The sequence below is a fragment of the Abramis brama genome, assembly GCF_963993115.1.
Source record: "Abramis brama genome assembly, chromosome: 8".
Lineage (NCBI taxonomy): Eukaryota > Metazoa > Chordata > Actinopteri > Cypriniformes > Leuciscidae > Abramis > Abramis brama.
This window is the reverse complement of record NC_139970.1, coordinates 42,886,924-42,906,930: the sequence shown is the minus strand read 5'-3', so window position 1 is coordinate 42,906,930 and position 20,007 is coordinate 42,886,924. Positions and strand designations below refer to the sequence as shown.

General features: G+C 36.4%; 1 protein-coding gene across 1 annotated transcript in view; it reads left to right on the top strand.

The window, feature by feature from the left end:
• Positions 1 to 20,007, top strand: part of tbc1d8 (TBC1 domain family member 8) — a 37,624-nt gene that overhangs the window by 12,654 nt on the left and 4,963 nt on the right. Inside the window, exons 5-15 of the mRNA XM_084122866.1 lie at positions 1,157 to 1,397; positions 3,378 to 3,585; positions 5,110 to 5,307; positions 7,891 to 8,055; positions 9,549 to 9,699; positions 10,913 to 11,127; positions 12,553 to 12,670; positions 13,811 to 14,096; positions 15,273 to 15,378; positions 19,415 to 19,513; positions 19,605 to 19,673. Coding sequence (XP_083978992.1) covers positions 1,157 to 1,397; positions 3,378 to 3,585; positions 5,110 to 5,307; positions 7,891 to 8,055; positions 9,549 to 9,699; positions 10,913 to 11,127; positions 12,553 to 12,670; positions 13,811 to 14,096; positions 15,273 to 15,378; positions 19,415 to 19,513; positions 19,605 to 19,673 — 1,856 coding nt within the window. The remainder of the gene's footprint in view (positions 1 to 1,156; positions 1,398 to 3,377; positions 3,586 to 5,109; positions 5,308 to 7,890; positions 8,056 to 9,548; positions 9,700 to 10,912; positions 11,128 to 12,552; positions 12,671 to 13,810; positions 14,097 to 15,272; positions 15,379 to 19,414; positions 19,514 to 19,604; positions 19,674 to 20,007) is intronic.

Here is a 20,007-nt window from a genome sequence, read left to right as displayed (position 1 = left end):
TTTTAATACAGACGTAAAATGGACTGTTAAACGGCCCATAATGGTTATTACGTTCTTTAGGAAACGATAGGCTCACAGAAAAACAGCCCAAATCACAGACATGGGGATTCGCACGGGACTGGTATTATCAGAGGACCCCTGTGTTGGCCGAAATACGGTAGGGAATTTTCGGGGGAATTTTTACAGACATTTTTACAGACATGGCAGATTCGCACGGGATAAAAATCACAGACGACCTCTGCGATTATTACAAATTACCGGAGGTCCCTAGGTAATACTAATCCCGTGCGAATAGGGCTAAAGAGTCTGCACTTTCATGACACAACGCCGCTTTAAGCCCGATTCAGACAGGATTAGCTTTACAAGGGTAGATGGAGTGATGTAATTTTACCACAGGACGTCTGTAATATTAATGGCCAGTTCACACTGGATAAGAGATCTCAGTAAACCAGCAGAAGTGTGAGAGTAACTCGATTTACACACCGCCGTCACTCCTGTCCTCATGTGTGTGTTACGCTGATTCCTGATATCACGTGCGCAAACACATATAACCTATATTTATAAATATAAAACAGTTATGTCCGGTCGAACGATGTATTAATTATCTTCAGATTGGATTGTGTTGGTGAAAGGCTCTTATCTAACGCTAAAAGATGTTTCGTGCCTCTAACAAGTGCGTTCGGTCTTCTCTCTGATCTGATGGTGTGTGTGAAACACTTGAGTTTTGCCACAGACTCGTCCCAGCGTCTAGAACGCAACTGATGCTTTTTCAAGCGTCTCCATACTTTAAAAACTGCGGAAAACTACTTTTAAACAGGAAATGACGGAATATTTACGTACATATTTACAGCGGGTCTATTCGCACGGGATCAGTATCACCTGAGGTCATTTTTCCAGACCTTTTTACTGAAGGTAAAGTCGCCGTAATCTTTACTGACATTGTCCGTGATGATCACTGAGATGCACATTCAGACGGGACTAAAATCACAGAGAAGCTCTGGAGATTATTACTTTACTCCACCTCTCCATGTCACACTAGTCCCGTCCGGATAGGGCTTTAGTCTGCTGCGGAGTGATGTGTACTTAATTACTCAGTAAAACCATATGTTATTGCGAATATTATTGTTACCTTTAAGCATGCTGTTTTTGTGCGCAGTGAAGCTGTTAGTTCCCTGGGCTGAAGTGACGCGGCTGGAGCGCGTGTCGGTGGGTTTGCTGACGGACGTGATCCGCGTTCACACGAGACGGAAACAGAGGGAGTTCTCCATGTTCCTGGAAGTGGACGAGGTGATGAAGGTCATGTGTCAGCTGGCTGATATCGCCCTCCGTCGACTGCTGGACAGTGGAGGACTCACACTCGACCAATCGCTGCAGGAGTCCACAAACATCACCAAGAGGTTCACATCTGCGTCACATGCACATTACATACTAGATCAGCCTGGCACACACTGCACATGTACAGTGGGCTCCACAAGTCTGAGATCAGTGACAATCTGATTTAAAATCACCATGAAATCAAAATTGACAATTCTGATTTTTCATGGAATATATGCTGTATTTATTACAAATAATTTATCCGTGCACATAATTTTTTTAAATCCATGTTCCTTGTAATCTTGAATCTAAATAACTTCCCCTCCCTCGTTTCTTCTCCGATGATGTGTGTGTGGGCGGGGCAGCCTGTCACTCACATGAGATCCACCAATAGCAGACCACAACCATCCAATCAAGTCCCACAGACAAAATCAAGCCCCGCCCACATTTGTTCTTGTTCCTGAAGCCGTTTCACTCGAATACACGGCAGAAAAATATTACTATTGTATAGTAAAATGTACTTCTTAAAATGCAATTTAATAAAAATTACATTAATTTATTATTATTATACAATTTAGTAAAATATTACATTATTATTATTATTATTATTATTATACAATTTATTAAGATATTACATCATTATTTTAAGAAATGTCATATAAACAAGATTTTTTTTTATTCATGTTTTAGTTTATACAGTTGATATCTTATTTTATAGCTTAATTTGTGGAGTTTACTTGTAATAGCATATTACAATAGCATAGCTTGTTTTTTAATATTCATTCTCTACCAAGTCCCAAAGGTCTACCAAATGCGTTTCCTTTCCCAGTAATGGCATGAAATAAATATGATAAATATCAATATTTAATGAAATGGAAAAAAATATTGTGATAGTATTTAAGGCCATATGGCTTCAGAGACGTCAGTGAACCATCTGTTGTATCGGCCTCATTTGAATATTCCCTTCCATCCAGCCAATCATCAGCAGAGTTTTGATTCTTATACACTTCCTCCTGTAAAGGGGAAGTTCATGAGCGAGAAAGACAGTGAAAACAAGTAAAGCAGAACTGAGGATGACAGAAATATAGAGATGTGTTAAAGTTTCTTCTGCTCTTTCTTAGAGATTTAGAACAGCATCTGCATTGAAGCTGTTAATGGGTAATTATTAAATAATAATAAGAATAAACTTTATTTATATACCACCTTTCATACATACAATGCAGCTCAAATTGCTGTACATAAACATCAAATACATCATGCATAAAAACAAGTAAAAATAACATAAACACATAGAATACAATGTGTCAAATCAGCTTTATTCCTATAGTGCTTTATACTATAAAGATTGTTTTGAAGAAGCTTCGCAGTAATAAAAGGGAAAATAATGATCAATGATGCAAACTTTATCAAATATGAGACAAATTCAAATTCAACTGTAAAGCAGCTTTTAAAAAACTATTGTCATTATTCAGCTCGATTCAGTTCAGGGTTGATTCAGTTCAGGGTTGATTCAGTTCAGGGTTGATTCAGTTCAGGGTTGATTCAGTTCAGGGTTGATTCAGTTCAGGGTTGATTCAGTTCAGGGTTGATTCAAGTTCAGGGTTGATTGATTCAAGTTCAGGGTTGATTCAGTTCAGGGTTGATTCAAGTTCAGGGTTGATTCAAGTTCAGGGTTGATTCAGTTCAGTTCAACTGTTACAGTAACTACAACATAGAATACTAAGGAAAAGTTGGGGTAAAAATATACATTTTTAAAAATACTGAGTGAACTGTCCTTCCTTGAAATCTATTGGTGATGTATTCCATAATTTTAAAAGGCATAATTAAAAAAAGCTGCACCCCAAATATTCTCTTGTGTGTATCAGTGAACCTCCAATACACCAGCATCATGAGTTGATGTCTGTGAGTGCTGTGTGATGTGTTTGTGGGTTGTGTGGTGTGTGTGAAAGCAGCACGTGTGTATATATAGAGCGGCGGGTGTTAGTTCTTTGATGTTCGGAAGCTCTCAGGTCTGTTGAGGTCAGATGCATGAAGCTACTTCTGTATATTTGTGTCGGTTTCAGGGTTTTGGAGGAACAGGCTCTCCGGCAGTACGTGCTCTCTCTCTTCGGCTTGCCCCGGGCCGAGCGTGTACAGGAAGTGATGTCATGCTCGGTTTGGACTCCTCATGCCCGCTGCCACACGCCGGGCACCGTCTACACCACAGACGGGTATTTGTGCTTCAGCAGTCGTGAGGAGGGCCAGTGTACTCTCATCATACCCCTCGCAGAGGTACGAACTCCATTACAGGTCCTGCACAGCTTATGAACTGCTTAAAGGAATAGTCACTTTGGATAAAAGCGTCTGCTAAATGCATTAATGTGACCCTGGATCACGTCACCAGTCTCGAGTCGCACGGGTATATCTGTGGCAATAGCCAACAATACATTGTATGGGTCAAAATTATCGATTTTTCTTTTATGCCAAAAATCATTAGGATATTAAGTAAAGATCATGTTCCATGAAGATATTTTGTAAATTTCCTACCGTAAATATATAAAACATGTATTTTTGTGAGTGAATGCAGCACAATCGCCAACATAAATGAACAACTTTAAAGGAGATTTTTTGCACCCTCAGATTCCAGATTTTCAATAGTTGTGTCTCGACCAAATATTGTCCTATCCTAACAAACCATACATCAATGGAAAGCTTATTTATTCAGCTTATATTTCTATTATTTCTATTATTTCTAACTTATTATTTCTAAAAATTGACCTTTGTGACTGGTTTTGTGGTCCAGGGTCACAAATGTAAATGTAGGAATAGTTCACCTAAAAATAAAACAATTCCAGACGGTATTATTTTAGTTTTTTTGTGGAAGATGTTTAGCAGAATGCCAGTGCTGCTTGTTTCTACACAATTTTCAAGCTCCAAAAAGACGAAAAATGCACCATAAAAGTATTACATAAATGTATCAAAAATGCCCTTTTGAACTTTTAATGATCCAGCTTATCTCCGGATATTCTTTCTAATTCATTAATCACTTTCTTAATTTGGAAGTGTTGTTTAGAGGTAATAAGCATGCATGCATAGCAAGCATGGTAGTTTTCATAAGTCGGTGGTTGCATATGCATCAATCTTAAATCATGGATTTTCTTTTTTTTTTCCAATTGTGAATCAATTATTTTCATCAATGATTTAAAATTTCACTGGCATCTAAAGTTACAACCTTGCCATTTCCATCAAAAATAACTATATCGAGACATTTAAATATACTGTATATATTACGTAATATCATTTTATATATATATTTATATTTATATCAAAATCTTGGTCATATCTAAATCTAATCAAATCTTTTTGTGAATCGAATCGTTCTAAATTTACAAAAAACATTCGGGAAATCGAATCGTGAATAATAATAATAAACTATTTATGTTGCACCATTCGTGGATAGAATGCAGCTCAAAGTGCTTTACATAAAAACATAAACATCAAATACATATAAATAGCATAATAAAACGGTACATAAACACAGAGTAATGACAACACAATGCATAGAATACTAGTTAAAAGCTAAAGTAAACCGATACGTTGTAGCTTTATTTAATGAAATATTAAGCAAACTGGCTTCCTTGATATCAGTTGGTCATGTATCAAAATGATTTGCTACCCAAACAATCACACCGCTACACATTTGTTATGAAACATTAAGTATGTTTTACCTGTTTGGTTGAAGCTCACATGTGATGATGCATTAATGAAATGTGTGTGTGTGTGTGTGTGTGTGTGTGTGTGTGTGTGTGTGTGCAGATCCTCTCCATTGAGAAGGCTGAGAGCACCAGCGCTCTGCCCAACCCCGTCATCATTAGCGTACGGTGTAAGCGTGCGTTCCAGCTGATCGAGCTGCTTCATCGTGACGAGCTGGTGGAGAACGTACGAGGACGACTGCGTGATCTGCACTGGGAACAGAATCTGATACGTGGACACGACCAACGCAAGAAATCCACGGTACTCTTGACGTCTGATGGTTCGGTTTAGAGATGGACGAGTATGAGTACTAAAACTTTCTTTTTGTGTGAACCCCAGTTTAGTCTGTTAAAGAGGACCTATTATGCCCTTTTTCAAAGTCTTGATTTTGTTTTTGAGCTCTACAACAGGTTTTCCTGCTTGAATGTTGATTATTTTCCTCATATCCTCCATTGTTGCGGCTCCTCTCTTCCCAGTCTGTCAGTAACGCTCTGTTTACTTCCTGTCTCTATGAAGCCCCTCCTTCTGAAAAGCACACTGTGCTCTGATTGGTCGGCTGGAGCAGTGTGTTGTGATTGGTCGAGCGCCTTGAGTGTGTTTGGGAAATGTCCCGCCCCTAATTACCATAACCACCAGTTTAACACACTACTAACTAACTCAACCAGGCCCCGTCCCTTTATTCTGCGTATAGGAATATTGTGATGTGTTCGTTCCCGAAAGTCTACAATGGAGGCGTTTCAGAAACACTGACACTGATATAGAGAAGAACTCCCGCTGGAGGGACTTTTTCTTGCTCAAACAGCAACAATACACACTAAAAACAGATGAACATGGAGTAAAGCAGAACAGGAGACATTAGTGAGATGCTCTTGAGCTGTGATGATACTCAATCATTGACATTTACAAACTGCCCTGTTCCTTCTTCAAACCTTTGTACATATTAGAAAAGGTCACTATATATAATTCATCAGTGCATGGAAGACATGATCACTCGTTCATCTCTGCACATGATACCTGCAAATAAATATGGAGATTCACACTGAATATTTTACAGGTGAACATTATTACAGGGTTCCTTCCCGCGGATCCATAAAAAGTCTTAAAAAGTCTTAAATTAGATTTTAAAAATTTAAGGCTATAAAAAGTCTTAAAGTCTTATTTTTACTTATGAAAGGTCTTAAATTTTTGATGACACTTTGACTTAGACGTATCTAAATGCTTTCCAAATTAAAACTATCTAATTAGCGTACGTATTCTTTTTTTTATTATTCTATATTTGTGGATTTGCTTGTTTACGTGACAATTCGCGTCATTCGCGGCAGCATAGTAGCCTACATCAGTCTCATGTACGCGAGAGGAGAGAAGGAGAAGAAAGTTGGTAAATGTCAGCTCAATTGTAAGTTCATTCTTTATGTGCGTAGGAATCTGCGATATGTATCGTCTCTGATGATATTGTAATCATTGTTTTAACGATGTACGAGACACTGTGAGCTGACATCGCACTTGTCTCTCATGCTTTCACTGCGTGATGTGTGCAGTTATAGGTATGTCCCCAAATGAGTTTTTTGTCTTATATTTATGTTGTTATATTAGAATATCACATGAGCAAGAGTGCCGTTTTCCTGTGCACAATTGCAAATGTGATATCTATTTTATACAACAGTTAAAATAACATTAAGTTAACATTGTGAGTTACTTTTTAGACATAATATTGTCAATATTGTTTTTTTTCACTATTATTTCTCCGACGAAAATTTCAAAATCAAACCGAGAGTCTCAATGCAACAGACAGCGCTGATTTTTTTAAAACTAAAATCCACACTTTGAACGAATCATTTTAACGATTCAATGAACAATCACTTATTTTTCCCGAATGAATCAGCCGTTTGAACAAATTGGTTGAATGAATGACTTCCTCAACTCATTTATTAAGACAGTGACTTGCCGCCACCTACTGGCGGTTTTAGTTTCATATTTATAGTAGGGTGAGGGCGTAGCCTGGAAATCCAGACCTAAATCTGAAAGATTAATGGTCTGGCATCGACTAATGAAACTCGGCCAGCTCGAGGGGCGGCACCAAGCATACATTTGAAAATCTCACTGCACGCAATTGGCTAACACTACGACCAATCACAACAAGCCCCATACGCTTAGCTACCAGTGGAGCTAACTGGTAGATTAGACTCTTGCCGTATCCGGTCGGCAAAACAGCAAAAACGTCCTTCTTGCAAAGGAATGATTCGAGCGGCGTCTTCTGTTCCTCTTTTAGTTAAAAGGCCAAGTCTAACGCGTTCATTGTAGCGGCCAAAGCCGTTTCAAACAACTGGTGTTCCTCCATAGCCATCTTACAATGTTTACTAATGACTTCGACGTCACAGCGCTGTCGTCATCTCGCCTCTGGCCCGCCTATATCAGATAACCCGCTGTGATTGGTGCAGCTCGGATCGAGGGCATATTTAATGAGCATTTACTCAACACCAGAGTAACTCACTGAGCAAATTCAACTTGTGCTCTCGTGAGAACTCTGGATTACCAGGGTAGTGAGGGTGAGTAATTACTGACAGAATTTTCATTTTTGGGTGAACTAACCCTTTAAGACTTAGTCCTACACTTCACTTGAATTACGACTGAGATGCTTGATAGCTAACTTTGAGCCAAGAATATTTCTACTCTTAAGTCCATTCTTATCAGTGTTCTTGTGAGTAAATCTCAGGGGCTTGATGAATACGGACCCAGTTCAGTTTATATATTATTCTCGTGCCCTGCGTCTCGCATTTTTAATTGCAAAAACGCATTCTGTCTGAGCCAGGCTTAATGATGCAGCGTGTGTTTTCTGTGTTCCAGATCTCCGCCACACCGTATTACACCTTCTGTTACGACACCGTCCAGTCGGACGAAGAAGACAACAGCATCATCATCTCTGATAAAGCTCTGCGTCACACGGTCCTCACTGACGCCCTCGTTTCCACATTCCCCCCCAGTCAGTCAGACTCCAAACACATGATCAGTGTGAGTACACACACCTCACATGGTGAAGATCAGTTACATCACATGACTGAACCTGTTAAAGGGACGGTTCGGAGTAAAATCAACCTAGGGTCCTTTGCTCCATGACCTCGAGCCAAACACCCCCCAGAAGCCTTTATTCCCTTGGTCGAACATTATTAAAGTTAGAGCTTATTTAGAGATATCAGCCGGATGGCTTAGTGCAGGCGCTAATGGATCCAAGGCTGTATCTGGTAAATTACCGCACTAATAATGCCCAGAATGGACCAAACTTCTACAGTAGCACAAATAGGTTCTGTACTCATAAAACGAGGCGTTGGAAAGTTTGTAAATACATCAGGAGTTTATTTAAATAACACTTGCCTGACGGCTAATGCTACCGCTAACCCGGACGTTGACGTCACTTCAGTGGTTTGGGAAAAGCATGCAACCAACAAAATATTAGTGCATTCCTGGAACTGGGCGTCGTTACACTACATCCTTATGATCGCTTTCTGCAGGACTTTTACGGGCTTTTCCCAAATCACTGAAGTGACGTCGACGTCCGGGTTAGCGGTAGCATTAGCTAAAAAATGAAAGTGTAAAAAAGTGCTCCAGCGAAACTATTGTGTTCCCCTGAGAAACTTTGCATTTGCTTGAGTTTCTTGAAGGAACACAAAAGCAGTGAAATATCATTTTTCCTCCCATCTCATATTTTTTCCATCACCATGTCCATAATATCATAAAAATTGTTGTTCCTATAAGATTTTGTTTAGGCTCTATACCAAAAATAACTTCTATAGTTGTGGTGAACAGACACGACAACAAATGTGATTTGTTTTTTTGCGTTCCCATTTGCTTCAATAGCAAAAGAAAAAAAACATGATAGAGTTTCTATAACTTTCTAAAAGGGCTAAAAAATATTGCAAGATACATTGTTAGTCAGAAGAGAGACAGATTTCAAATTTCTCATCTCACACAAACACCGTGAACTAGTTTACTGTAATTTAATGCTAATGTAATATAACACTAAGTATAGTTTTATGAATGTACATTGATTTTAATTTAACACTTTAAAATAAGGTTCATTAGTTAATGTATTAACTAACATGAACTAACAATGAGCAATACATTTATTACAGTATTTATTAATCTTTGTTAATGTTAGTTAATAAAAATACAGCTGTTCATTGTTTGTTCATGTTAGTTCACAGCGCATTAACTAATGTTAACAAATACAACCTTTGATTTTAATAACGTATTAGTAAATGTTGACATTAATATTAACTTAAGATTAATAAATGCTGTAGAAGTGTTGTTCCTTCTTAGTTCATGTTAACTAAGGTAGTTAACTAATGTTTTCAAATGAACCTTATTGTAAAGTGTTACCAAATAAAAATATGAAAAAGAGTCTGTGAGAAGAGTATGTGGTTTTAAAAATACACAGATGCTTTTCATGCAAATAATTTCCTGTTGAATGTCGGTGTGAAATGTGAGCGTGTGTTTGTCTCCATCAGAACACAGAGCAGGTCAGAGAGCGTTTATGGGACGATCACTTCACGGAGTTTGGTCGTGGCGTTCACATGTTTCGCACAGATAAGATCCGCACGCTGGTGACGCTGGGGATCCCGGAGTCTCTGCGCGGCGAACTCTGGCTCCATTTCTCAGGTGAGAGAGAGAGAGAGAGGTTGATCGGGTTAGACTGGGTCACACAACACCATGGAAGTGACTTTCTTTTGTTCTGGTTTTAGTCTCTCTATATTTGTGCGCCTCAAGCGTCTGTGCAGCGTCTCACTTCCCCTTCTGGAGAAATGTTCATAGACACTCACAGCCTGGAGTTTTATTACATGCAGCACGATCACCTCGTTTCATGGAATCTCTCATGTGTTATGCATTTATCGGATTATTCATTTTATCAAATAATTGCATTCAAAAATAGCATGAAAAATGCAACCCTAACCCTAACCCTAACCCTAACCCCAACCCCATGCACAACTCATTCATATTCCTCTGCATATGTGTTTTGCAAACCTATGCATTAAAATTATTTTAATCAACTGTTTTTATCCAGGATTCATACAGTCTTCGAAAACCTGAATATGTGAAAGCCTGGAAAAGTTATGGAAATTAATCAAATCTTAATACACAATGGGCATTTTTGTTACAAATAAGAATTTTTTGGGTAGAAATTGTAATAAAAAAATATTTGTATCTTTAATCTTTATTCAGTAAATCACGACTGACCAGAAAAGTAATTTAAATTCAATGTTTAAAAAGAGTAGGAAGAACATTCAGGTCTTAAAACTGAAATAGATTCAAATTGTACAAACTTGTCTTCTTATGGCCATGAAACTTGCTTAATTTGATATTAAAATAGATTTCCGTTCCTATTTCAATTGAATTATAAGTTAATCTGATATTTATTAGTGCACAAATGATGTTGTGATTTTGTTCCTCATGTTTTTGCTTCAGTGATTTAATGTGAGGAATATTCCACCACAGAGTTCTGGAGAACAAAACTTTAGTTCTTAGGAGACGCAAGCTGTTCGTCAGCTTTATTTCTACAGTGATTTATACAATACAGATCGTTTCACAGCAGTTTCACAGTAATAAACAGGAAATCAATGATGCAAACCATCAAATATGAGACAAATTCTGCTGTAAAGCAGCTCTATAAAGACAAGTGTCATTATTCAATTCTATGTTGATTCAGTTCAGTTCAATAATAGTGCAAAGTTCATCAAATGATGGTAAAAGTTGTCTTTAGTGCACTGTTTGTGTTTGTCTATGATTTGAATGACAACCTCATCTTTGTTTTACTTTTCGTTTTACATTTACTTTGATTTGACACTTTATTGTGTGTGTAACGTCCCGCCCACAGACGCGAGTTCCTCGCTGGCCGCTCATCCAAACTACTACGCTAATCTGCTGGAGAAATGCCGGGGCGAAACGAGCATCGCTACCGAGGAAATAGAGCGAGATCTTCATCGCTCGCTCCCGGAGCATCCGGCGTTTCAGAACGACACGGGAATCTCTGCCCTGCGCCGGGTCCTCACCGCCTACGCCTACCGAAACCCCACCATCGGATACTGTCAGGTGAGTTCAACCAGCGGATCACTGAGATTAGGCCAGTTTGAGAGAAACATGCCCACTTGAAATCAGTGATGGGGTGTTACTCATTACAAGTAACTGGAGTTACGCAATCAGATTACTTTTTCAAGTAACTAGTAAAGTAACTCATTACATGAATCCAAGTTATTTCACTTTTGGTGTGAAAGGGTCTTTACATTTGCACAAAAATATACCTTTTTTGTTATAAAAAAAACAAGCCCTGCCCAGGTGGGGGAAAAAATAACTTAGTAACACAATTAGTTTCTTTTTAAGGAAGTAACGCAATATTGTAATGCATTACTTTTCAAAGTATGAGTTTGATCAGTAGATCAGTGATATTTGGCCAGTTTGAGAGAAACTTGCCCACTTGAAATCAGTGTTGGGGTAACTGTAACTGGAGTTACGTAATCAGATTACTTTTTCAAGTAACTAGTAAAGTAACGCATTACATGAATCCAAGTTATTTCACTTTTGGTGTGAAAGGGTCTTTACATTTGCCCAAAAATATAACTTTTTTTGTTATACACACACTTAGTTACTTTTTAAGGGAGTAACGCAGTATTGTAATGCATTACTTTTCAAAGTATGAGTTTGATCAGTAGATCAGTGATATTTGGCCAGTTTGAGAGAAACCTGCCCACTTGAAATCAGTGTTGGGGTAACTGTAACTGGAGTTACGTAATCAGATTACTTTTTCAAGTAACTAGTAAAGTAACTCATTACATGAATCCAAGTTATTTCACTTTTGGTGTGAAAGGGTCTTTATATTTGCCCAAAAATATAACTTTTTTTGTTATAAAAAAACAAGCCCAGCCCAGGTGGGGAAAAAAGTAAAGCAAAAGTAACGTAACGCATTACCATTCTACAAAAGTAACTAACGCACACACTTAGTTACTTTTTAAGGGAGTAACGCAATATTGTAATGCATTACTTTTCAAAGTATGAGTTCACCAACGAATACTGTCAGGTGAGTTTGATCATAGATCAGTGATATTTGGCCAGTTTGAGAGAAACCTGCCCACTTGAAATGCTCTGTAATGGATGTTACATAAACCTTGTGCGTTAAAGGCCCACTGAAGTGCCTTGGAACGATCAGCTTTGTTTGATGCGTGGACGTAATTTCCACTGAAACAGGAAGCAAAGGCGGGACATATTGAATGGCTCCTCCCCCTTTCCAAATAGCCAATAGCGTTTAGTTTACCTCACAGACTGCGAGTCATACTTGACGGCACCATGGAAGCGAATCCGAGCGCTGATGATACGTTTGATTCAATAATAGAAGTGTGAATAAATTCTAGCCATTTGATTCTTAATCAATGTACAGTTGGAAAACGTAATAAAACTCGAGCGTTTGAGGAACCGAACACACTTCTCCAACACATTAAAAACTGATGTTTGTCTTCTCTGTAGTCCATGAACATCTTGGCATCTGTGATGCTGTTGTACACCAAAGAAGAAGAAGCTTTCTGGCTGCTGGTGACGGTGTGTGAGCGGATGCTGCCCGACTACTTCAACCGCAGAGTCATCGGTGTGTGTGTGTGATTTAATATCACTCTGTTTTGCTTCTAAATGCCTTCGCTGCTTTGCTCTCCCTCAGATTTTTACAGTATGATGTTGTAAATGTTTTTGAAATGTTTTGAACTGATTCAGATTAGTCAAGTCAGTCTCACAAAAACTTGTCCAGATCAATTTCAGTAAACAGGGGTTTTATAGTTAACTAAAAATAAATGAAACAACATTTTTTTTTTTTTACTTAAAATACATTAAAATTAACTTACATAAAAATGTAACTTGAAATACAATTTACTGAAATAAAATATTAAAAATGTAGATTTATTTTATTTCAGCTAGTTTCCAAATAAACATTTATCATTTACATTTAGTTGATGTAATAAAAATATAAAGACCTATTACTAAAAAAAGACTAAAAAAGATTCAGAAACAGGGTTTTTATAGTTAACTAAAACTAAATAAAATAATAATAAAAAAAAAAATTAAATAAAATTAACTTAAATAAAATATTAGAAAAAAATAAAATTCAGCTAGTTGCCAAATAAACATTTCTCATTTTCATTTAGTTGATGTACTAAAAATACTACAATAAAATGAATAAACACTATAAAGACCTATTACTAAAAAAGACAAAAATTTAAAACTAAAAACAAATAGTAAAAACACAACAAAATTACTAAAATGTTAACTTAAAATGAAAAAAAAATGACATTCAAACTATTTATTTATTGAGTATAATAGTGTCTCAATGATACTAATGATACTGTTCACAAATCAAAAGGGAAAAAAGTGCTATTGTGCATTTGCTAAGAAGTGCTTCTCCACTAGAGGGCCTCAAGAGGACTTAAAATAAGACAAAAACTTGGAAAACATACAAGAGGAAGCCTGGAAAAGTTATGGAAATTAATAAAATCCTAAAACATCATATAACGAATGTGCATTATTTATTTATTTTTCAGTCTCGTCAAGCTCTGTTGAGTAGAATTTTTTTTTTTTTTATCCTTCTTAATCTTTATTCAGTGAATGAGAACCAGACCAGAAAAGTTCTAGTTTTAACAAAACTGTGAAGAACATTCAGGTCTGAAACTAGGAGTTTGTGCTGGTTTGTCTCTCACGAGCCTGTATGACGATGTCACTTCCTGTTCCTCTCTGTCAGGAGCTCAGGTGGATCAGTCAGTGTTTGAGGAGCTGGTTCGTGAGCGTCTCCCGGATCTGTCGGCCCTGGTCCCGGACCTCTCTCCGCTGGCCTCGGCGTCGCTCACGTGGTTCCTGACGCTGTTCGTGAGTGTGTTGCCGTTCCGCAGCGCGCTGTGTGTCCTCGACTGCTTCTTCTACAGCGGCATCAGGTCCATCTTCCAGATCGGCCTGGCGGTGCTGGACGCCAATGCAGTCGAGCTGAGCTCGTGCACCGATGATGGACACGCGCTGATGATACTGACCAGGTGATCCACTGACAGATCAAAGATGATGTTCAGTGTGCTTATATTGATTATTGATTATTGATTGTCAGAATTAATTAATCAATCATTGTATTTAAGCAGATTCTAATGTTTTATGTAAAGAACATAAACATACATACTTTTATGTGAAGAAGTAAAATACAGTCAAATCTAGTGCAAATAATCAAGGCATGTTTGCACAATGTTTTTCACTAAATGAACTTGAGGAAGAATCATGTTTAATCATTTTCATTTATATGCACTATTTCATATTTAAGCATTTAAGTTTATATCTACCAATATTTAATGTTTACCGGTAACCATATTTTTCCATTTATCATTTCAATCAATCATTCAATATTTCATATTCAATCATTTTCATTAATATGCACCAATATTTCATATTTATTCACGTTTTCGTTAATCATTTAATATTTCATGTTTAATCATTTTTTCATTAATTATTTCAATGAATCATTAAATATTTAATGGTTTACCATTTTTATTTATATGCAGCAATATTTCATATTTAATACTTTTTCATTAATCATTAAATATTTCATATTTAATCACTTTCATTTATATGCACCAATATTTCCTATAAATAATTTTTCGTTCATCATTTTTCATATTCATATGCACCGATATTTCATATTTAATCATTTAATTTCTTAGTTGTTTCAATTAATCATTTAAATATTTCATATTTAAAAAAATAATAATTTATATGCACCAATATTTCATATTTAATCATTTTTATTAGTAATTTAAGTTATTTTATATTATATTAAATTACATTTAATGTTTAATAATTTTTCATTATTTAATACTTCATACTTAATCATTTTTTTCATTAATAATTTCAATTAACCATTTCATTTTTAGCCATTTCATTTATATTCACCAATACAACAATACATAGTCATAAACAGCAATGCAAGTAAACATATATTTACTAAACATTGTAATAAATGAAAAATGACTCATGAACATTTTTTTATGATAATGTGAACAAATCGTTTAACCAGTTATGAATCAAGCAGACATTTTGAAATAATTCACACAAATGAATCAAGCTTAACAACTTTGTACTGAAGTTGAAATGAGTGATTAAACGATCTGTCTGAAGAATCATTTAACTGGTGTGTGTGTGTGTGTGTGTGTGTGTGTGCGTGTTAGTTTCCTCGAGCAGGTCAGACACGAGGAGGAGTCACATGTTTGTCCTGAAGACACAGGAGCTTCTCAGCATCTAAACATCACCACTCTCATCACTGATGCCTATGAGGTGTGTGTGTGTGTCTGCCGGACCGCATCACTACGCACACACACTTACACACACCTGCAAACCTGAAATGAAAAATACTGTAGTTTGTATTATTTCTATTTAACAGCAAGAATGATCTGTTTTCTTTTTAAAATTCATATTCTCACAGGCAGGGACACAAAGCAAAAATAATATTTCTATTGGACTTTATACAATACAGATCGTTTCAAAGCAGCTTCACAGTAATAAACAGAAATATAACAGAATCAGTGAAGTGAAGTCAAATCAATAATAATGCTGAATATCAATTATAATATGATTTTTACCAACAGAAGATTAACCCAGGAGGTTTGGAGTAAATTAAAATTTATATAAATAAATAAAAATATATATGTTTTTAATAGGTTTATAAAAACACAAAAAAAACATGGATAAACATGTGCAAATGGCAAATAGTAAATAGTGGAGCTCTGCAGCCATCTACTGGTTAAAGTGATCATTTATTATTTTTAAAACGGCATTTTCCAAAAGATGGGCAAAAATCATGTCAACCATGTCAAATTAATGTAAAACTTTTCCATGTTATCCTCATGAATGAAAGTTAGAAATGTGGGTCTTTTATATAAAGAGAATTTTACATTTAAAAGCTGTGTTTGTATAAAAAAAAATGTTTTACATTTATTTATATAAATTTTAAAAAGATAATAAATCCTCCAAAAACTACATAAATGTGGAGTAAAAATATTAATAAACTGAGTAAAATTACATGTTTAAAAAAAAAAATATATATATATATATATATATATATATATATATATATATATATATATATATATTTTGTTGTCTGAGTGTGACTTTTTTTCCACACTGACATAAAATCCATTTTATTCAATTTTATTAAGCACCATTCTCTCTAGAAAATTGGATATTGTTGCACCCATTAAATTAAAAAAGGTCAGAGAGAAAATTAAAGCACCATGGTACAATAATACTACGCATGTTCTAAAGAGAGAAACCCGTAATTTAGAGCGTAAATGGAAACAAACTAATTTAGAGGTCTTTAGAATCGCGTGGAAAGAAAGTATGTCACGTTATAAAAAGGCCCTAAAAGCGTCCAGGGCTGAGCACCTCCGCAAACTAATAGAAAATAACCAAAACAATCCTAGGTTTTTATTTAACACCGTGGCTAGACTAACAAATAAACAGACGTCACCCGAACAAAATATCCCGTTACAGTTTAGTAGTAATGATTTCATGAACTTCTTCACTGAGAAAATAGAAAACATCAGAACCACAATTGTAAACGTTCAATCCTCAATCGCGCCTTATAATTCAGCCTCAATTTTCCCCCCGCAAGAACAATTACAATGCTTTACAACTATAGAACAAAAAGAGTTAAATAAACTTATCACTTCATCTAAAACAACAACATGTTTATTAGATCCTATACCAACTAAACTACTGAAGGAAGTGTTACCTGTAGTGGAAGAGCCTCTCCTCAATATTATTAACTCGTCTTTATCTTTAGGTCATGTTCCAAGAACATTTAAACTGGCAGTTATAAAACCTCTCATTAAGAAACCACAATTAGATCATAATAATCTAGCAAATTACAGACCCATTTCAAATCTTCCATTTATGTCTAAAATACTAGAAAAAGTTGTGTCCGCCCAACTGGGCTCTTTCTTGCAAGAAAATGACATCTATGAAAAGTTTCAGTCAGGATTCAGGCCGCATCATAGCACTGAAACTGCGCTCGTTAAAATCACAAATGATTTACTCTTAGCTTCTGACCAAGGCTGCATCTCAATACTAGTTTTACTTGATCTAAGTGCTGCGTTCGATACTATAGATCACACAATACTCTTAGATCGACTACAAAACTACACTGGTGTTCAAGGACAAGCATTAAGCTGGTTTAGATCATACTTATCTGACCGCTACCATTTTGTCTATTTAAATGGAGAAAAATCGATCATAACTCCAGTAAACTATGGAGTGCCGCAGGGATCTGTGTTAGGCCCTCTATTATTCTCAATATATATGATGCCACTTGGAAATATTATAAGGAAACATGGAATTAGTTTCCATTGTTATGCTGATGACACTCAAATATATATTTCATCACGGCCGGATGAAAACGCTAAATTATCCAAATTGACAGAATGTGTTAAAGATATAAAAGATTGGATGACGCGTAATTTTCTTTTATTAAATCCAGACAAGACAGAGGTAATACTTATCGGTTCAAAAAACCGCCCACAGAACCTCTCACAATACAACTTTGACATCGTAGGATGTCCTGTTACTTTATCCTCTACAGTAAAAGACCTGGGTGTTATATTAGACTGCAACCTGTCTTTTGAAAATCATATTTCATATGTTACAAAACAGCCTTTTTCCACCTTAGAAACATTGCTAAGCTACGTAATATGCTATCAGTTTCCGATGCAGAAAAGTTAGCTTATGCATTCATGACCTCGAGACTAGATTACTGTAATGCTTTATTAGCCGGTTGTCCTGCATCCTCAATAAACAAGCTACAGTTAGTCCAAAATGCCGCCGCTAGAGTTCTTACTAGATCAAGAAAATATGATCATATAACACCGATTTTATCATCACTGCATTGGTTACCTATAAAGTTCCGTATTAATTATAAGGTATTGCTACTGACTTATAAAGCCCTAAACGGCTTAGCTCCAGTCTATTTAACGGATCTTCTATCGCCCTATAATCCATCGCGCTCTTTAAGATCAATAAATTCGAGGCTTTTGGTCATACCTAGGATATCCAGATCAACTAAAGGAGGGAGAGCATTTTCACATTTGGCTCCGAAACTCTGGAATAGTCTTCCTGATACTGTTCGTTGCTCAGACTCCCTCTCCCAGTTTAAAACTAGATTAAAGACGCATCTTTTCGGCCAGGCATTCATATAATATTTTCAATCTTACAAACTACAATCCGGCCTCTAGTTCATAAATGCCAGAGGAGAACTGGCCCCCGACTGAGCCTGGGTTCACCCAAGGTTTTTTTTTCTTTTTTTCTCCATTAGGTCACCTGATGGAGTTTTTTTCAGTTCCTTGCCACTGTTGCCTTTGGCTTGCTCAGTTGGGGATATTTTGGGGATATTTAATTTCATTCTATCAATCAATAAATTCCACTAGAAACAAACCTTGTTGTATTATTTTATTTTAATTTAATACTGTGAAGCTGCTTTGATACAATCTGTATTGTGAAAAGCGCTATACAAATATACTTGATTTGATTTGATTTGATAAAAACAGATATTATTCCAATACATTTTTTTATTTGCAGATCTAGAAAGTGTTGAAAACTGTACAAAGTCTCATGCCATTTGGGGTCAAAAAGATCCCGAACAAGGGTTAAAATTAGTAAGCGAGCGTTTTAACTTGGCTCATCACTCAAAATATAATTTTTGTTGGATTAACAGTTTTTAGTGTGTATTGTTGCTGTTTGAGCATGAAAAAGTCCCTCCAGCGGGAGTTCTTCTCTATATCAGTGTCAGTGTTTCTGAACTCCTGAAACGCCTCCATTGTAGTCTTGAGTTTCTTCCGGGATCGAACACGTCACAATATTCCTCATTATAATAATTCATACGCAGAATAAAGGGGCGGGGCCTGGTTGAGTTAGTAGTGTGTTAAACCGGCGGTTATGGTAATTAGGGGCGGGACATTTCCAAAACACACTGGAAGCGCTCGACCAATCACAACACACTGCTCCAGCCGACCAATCAGAGCACAGTGTGCTTTTCAGAAGGAGGGGCTTCATAGAGACAGGAAGTAAACAGAGTGTTACTGACAGACTGGGAAGAGAGGAGCTGCAACAATGGAGAATATGAGGAGAATAATCAACATTCAAGCAGGAAAACCTGTTCTAGTAGAGCCTGAAAACAACATCAAGAGTTTAAGAATGTTAGGAACATTCCAGCTGCTGAAGTGATGAAACCGATCAGCTCTAGATCCTCTGATGTCATCATCTGCTCGTTCTGTCAGTAAAAGCTCACTAATTCTTCATCTTCCTCTTTGTTTCTTGCTAGAAATTTGGGAGTGTGACCGTGAAGCATCTGGAGATGCTGAGGTGCCGCCACCGTGTCCAGGTCCTGCAGGCTCACGAAGACACCACCAAAGACAACGCAGTGAGACTTCCCTTCGCCTCGAGGCTCTCTCTCTCTCAGATGCTTCTGTGTGTGTTTTTACTGCGGTTGAACTTTTGTGGTGTGTTTTCAGTTGCGATTGGTCACCCCAGACGTGTCACTGTCACAGGAAAACCTGTCTGAGCTCTACGACCTCTTCAAGGTGTGTGTGATCACATTTATTGAGTAGAATGAAAGATGTTTTCATCTTTACTAGTCTCTCAAAACTTACATTACTTCAAACTTTCTGATTGTATATACAGTAGTGGCCAAATGTGACGTCCGGAGGGGATATTTGTTTTCACTGACCCTACAAGTTCATTAAACTTTCAAATTATGAGGAAAATAAATAAATAAATAAATAAATATATATAATATAATATAATATAATATAATATAATATAATATAATATAATATAATATAATATAATATAAATATATAATAATATACATATTATATATTAAATATGAGGGAAGAACAAAACACTAAACTTGGT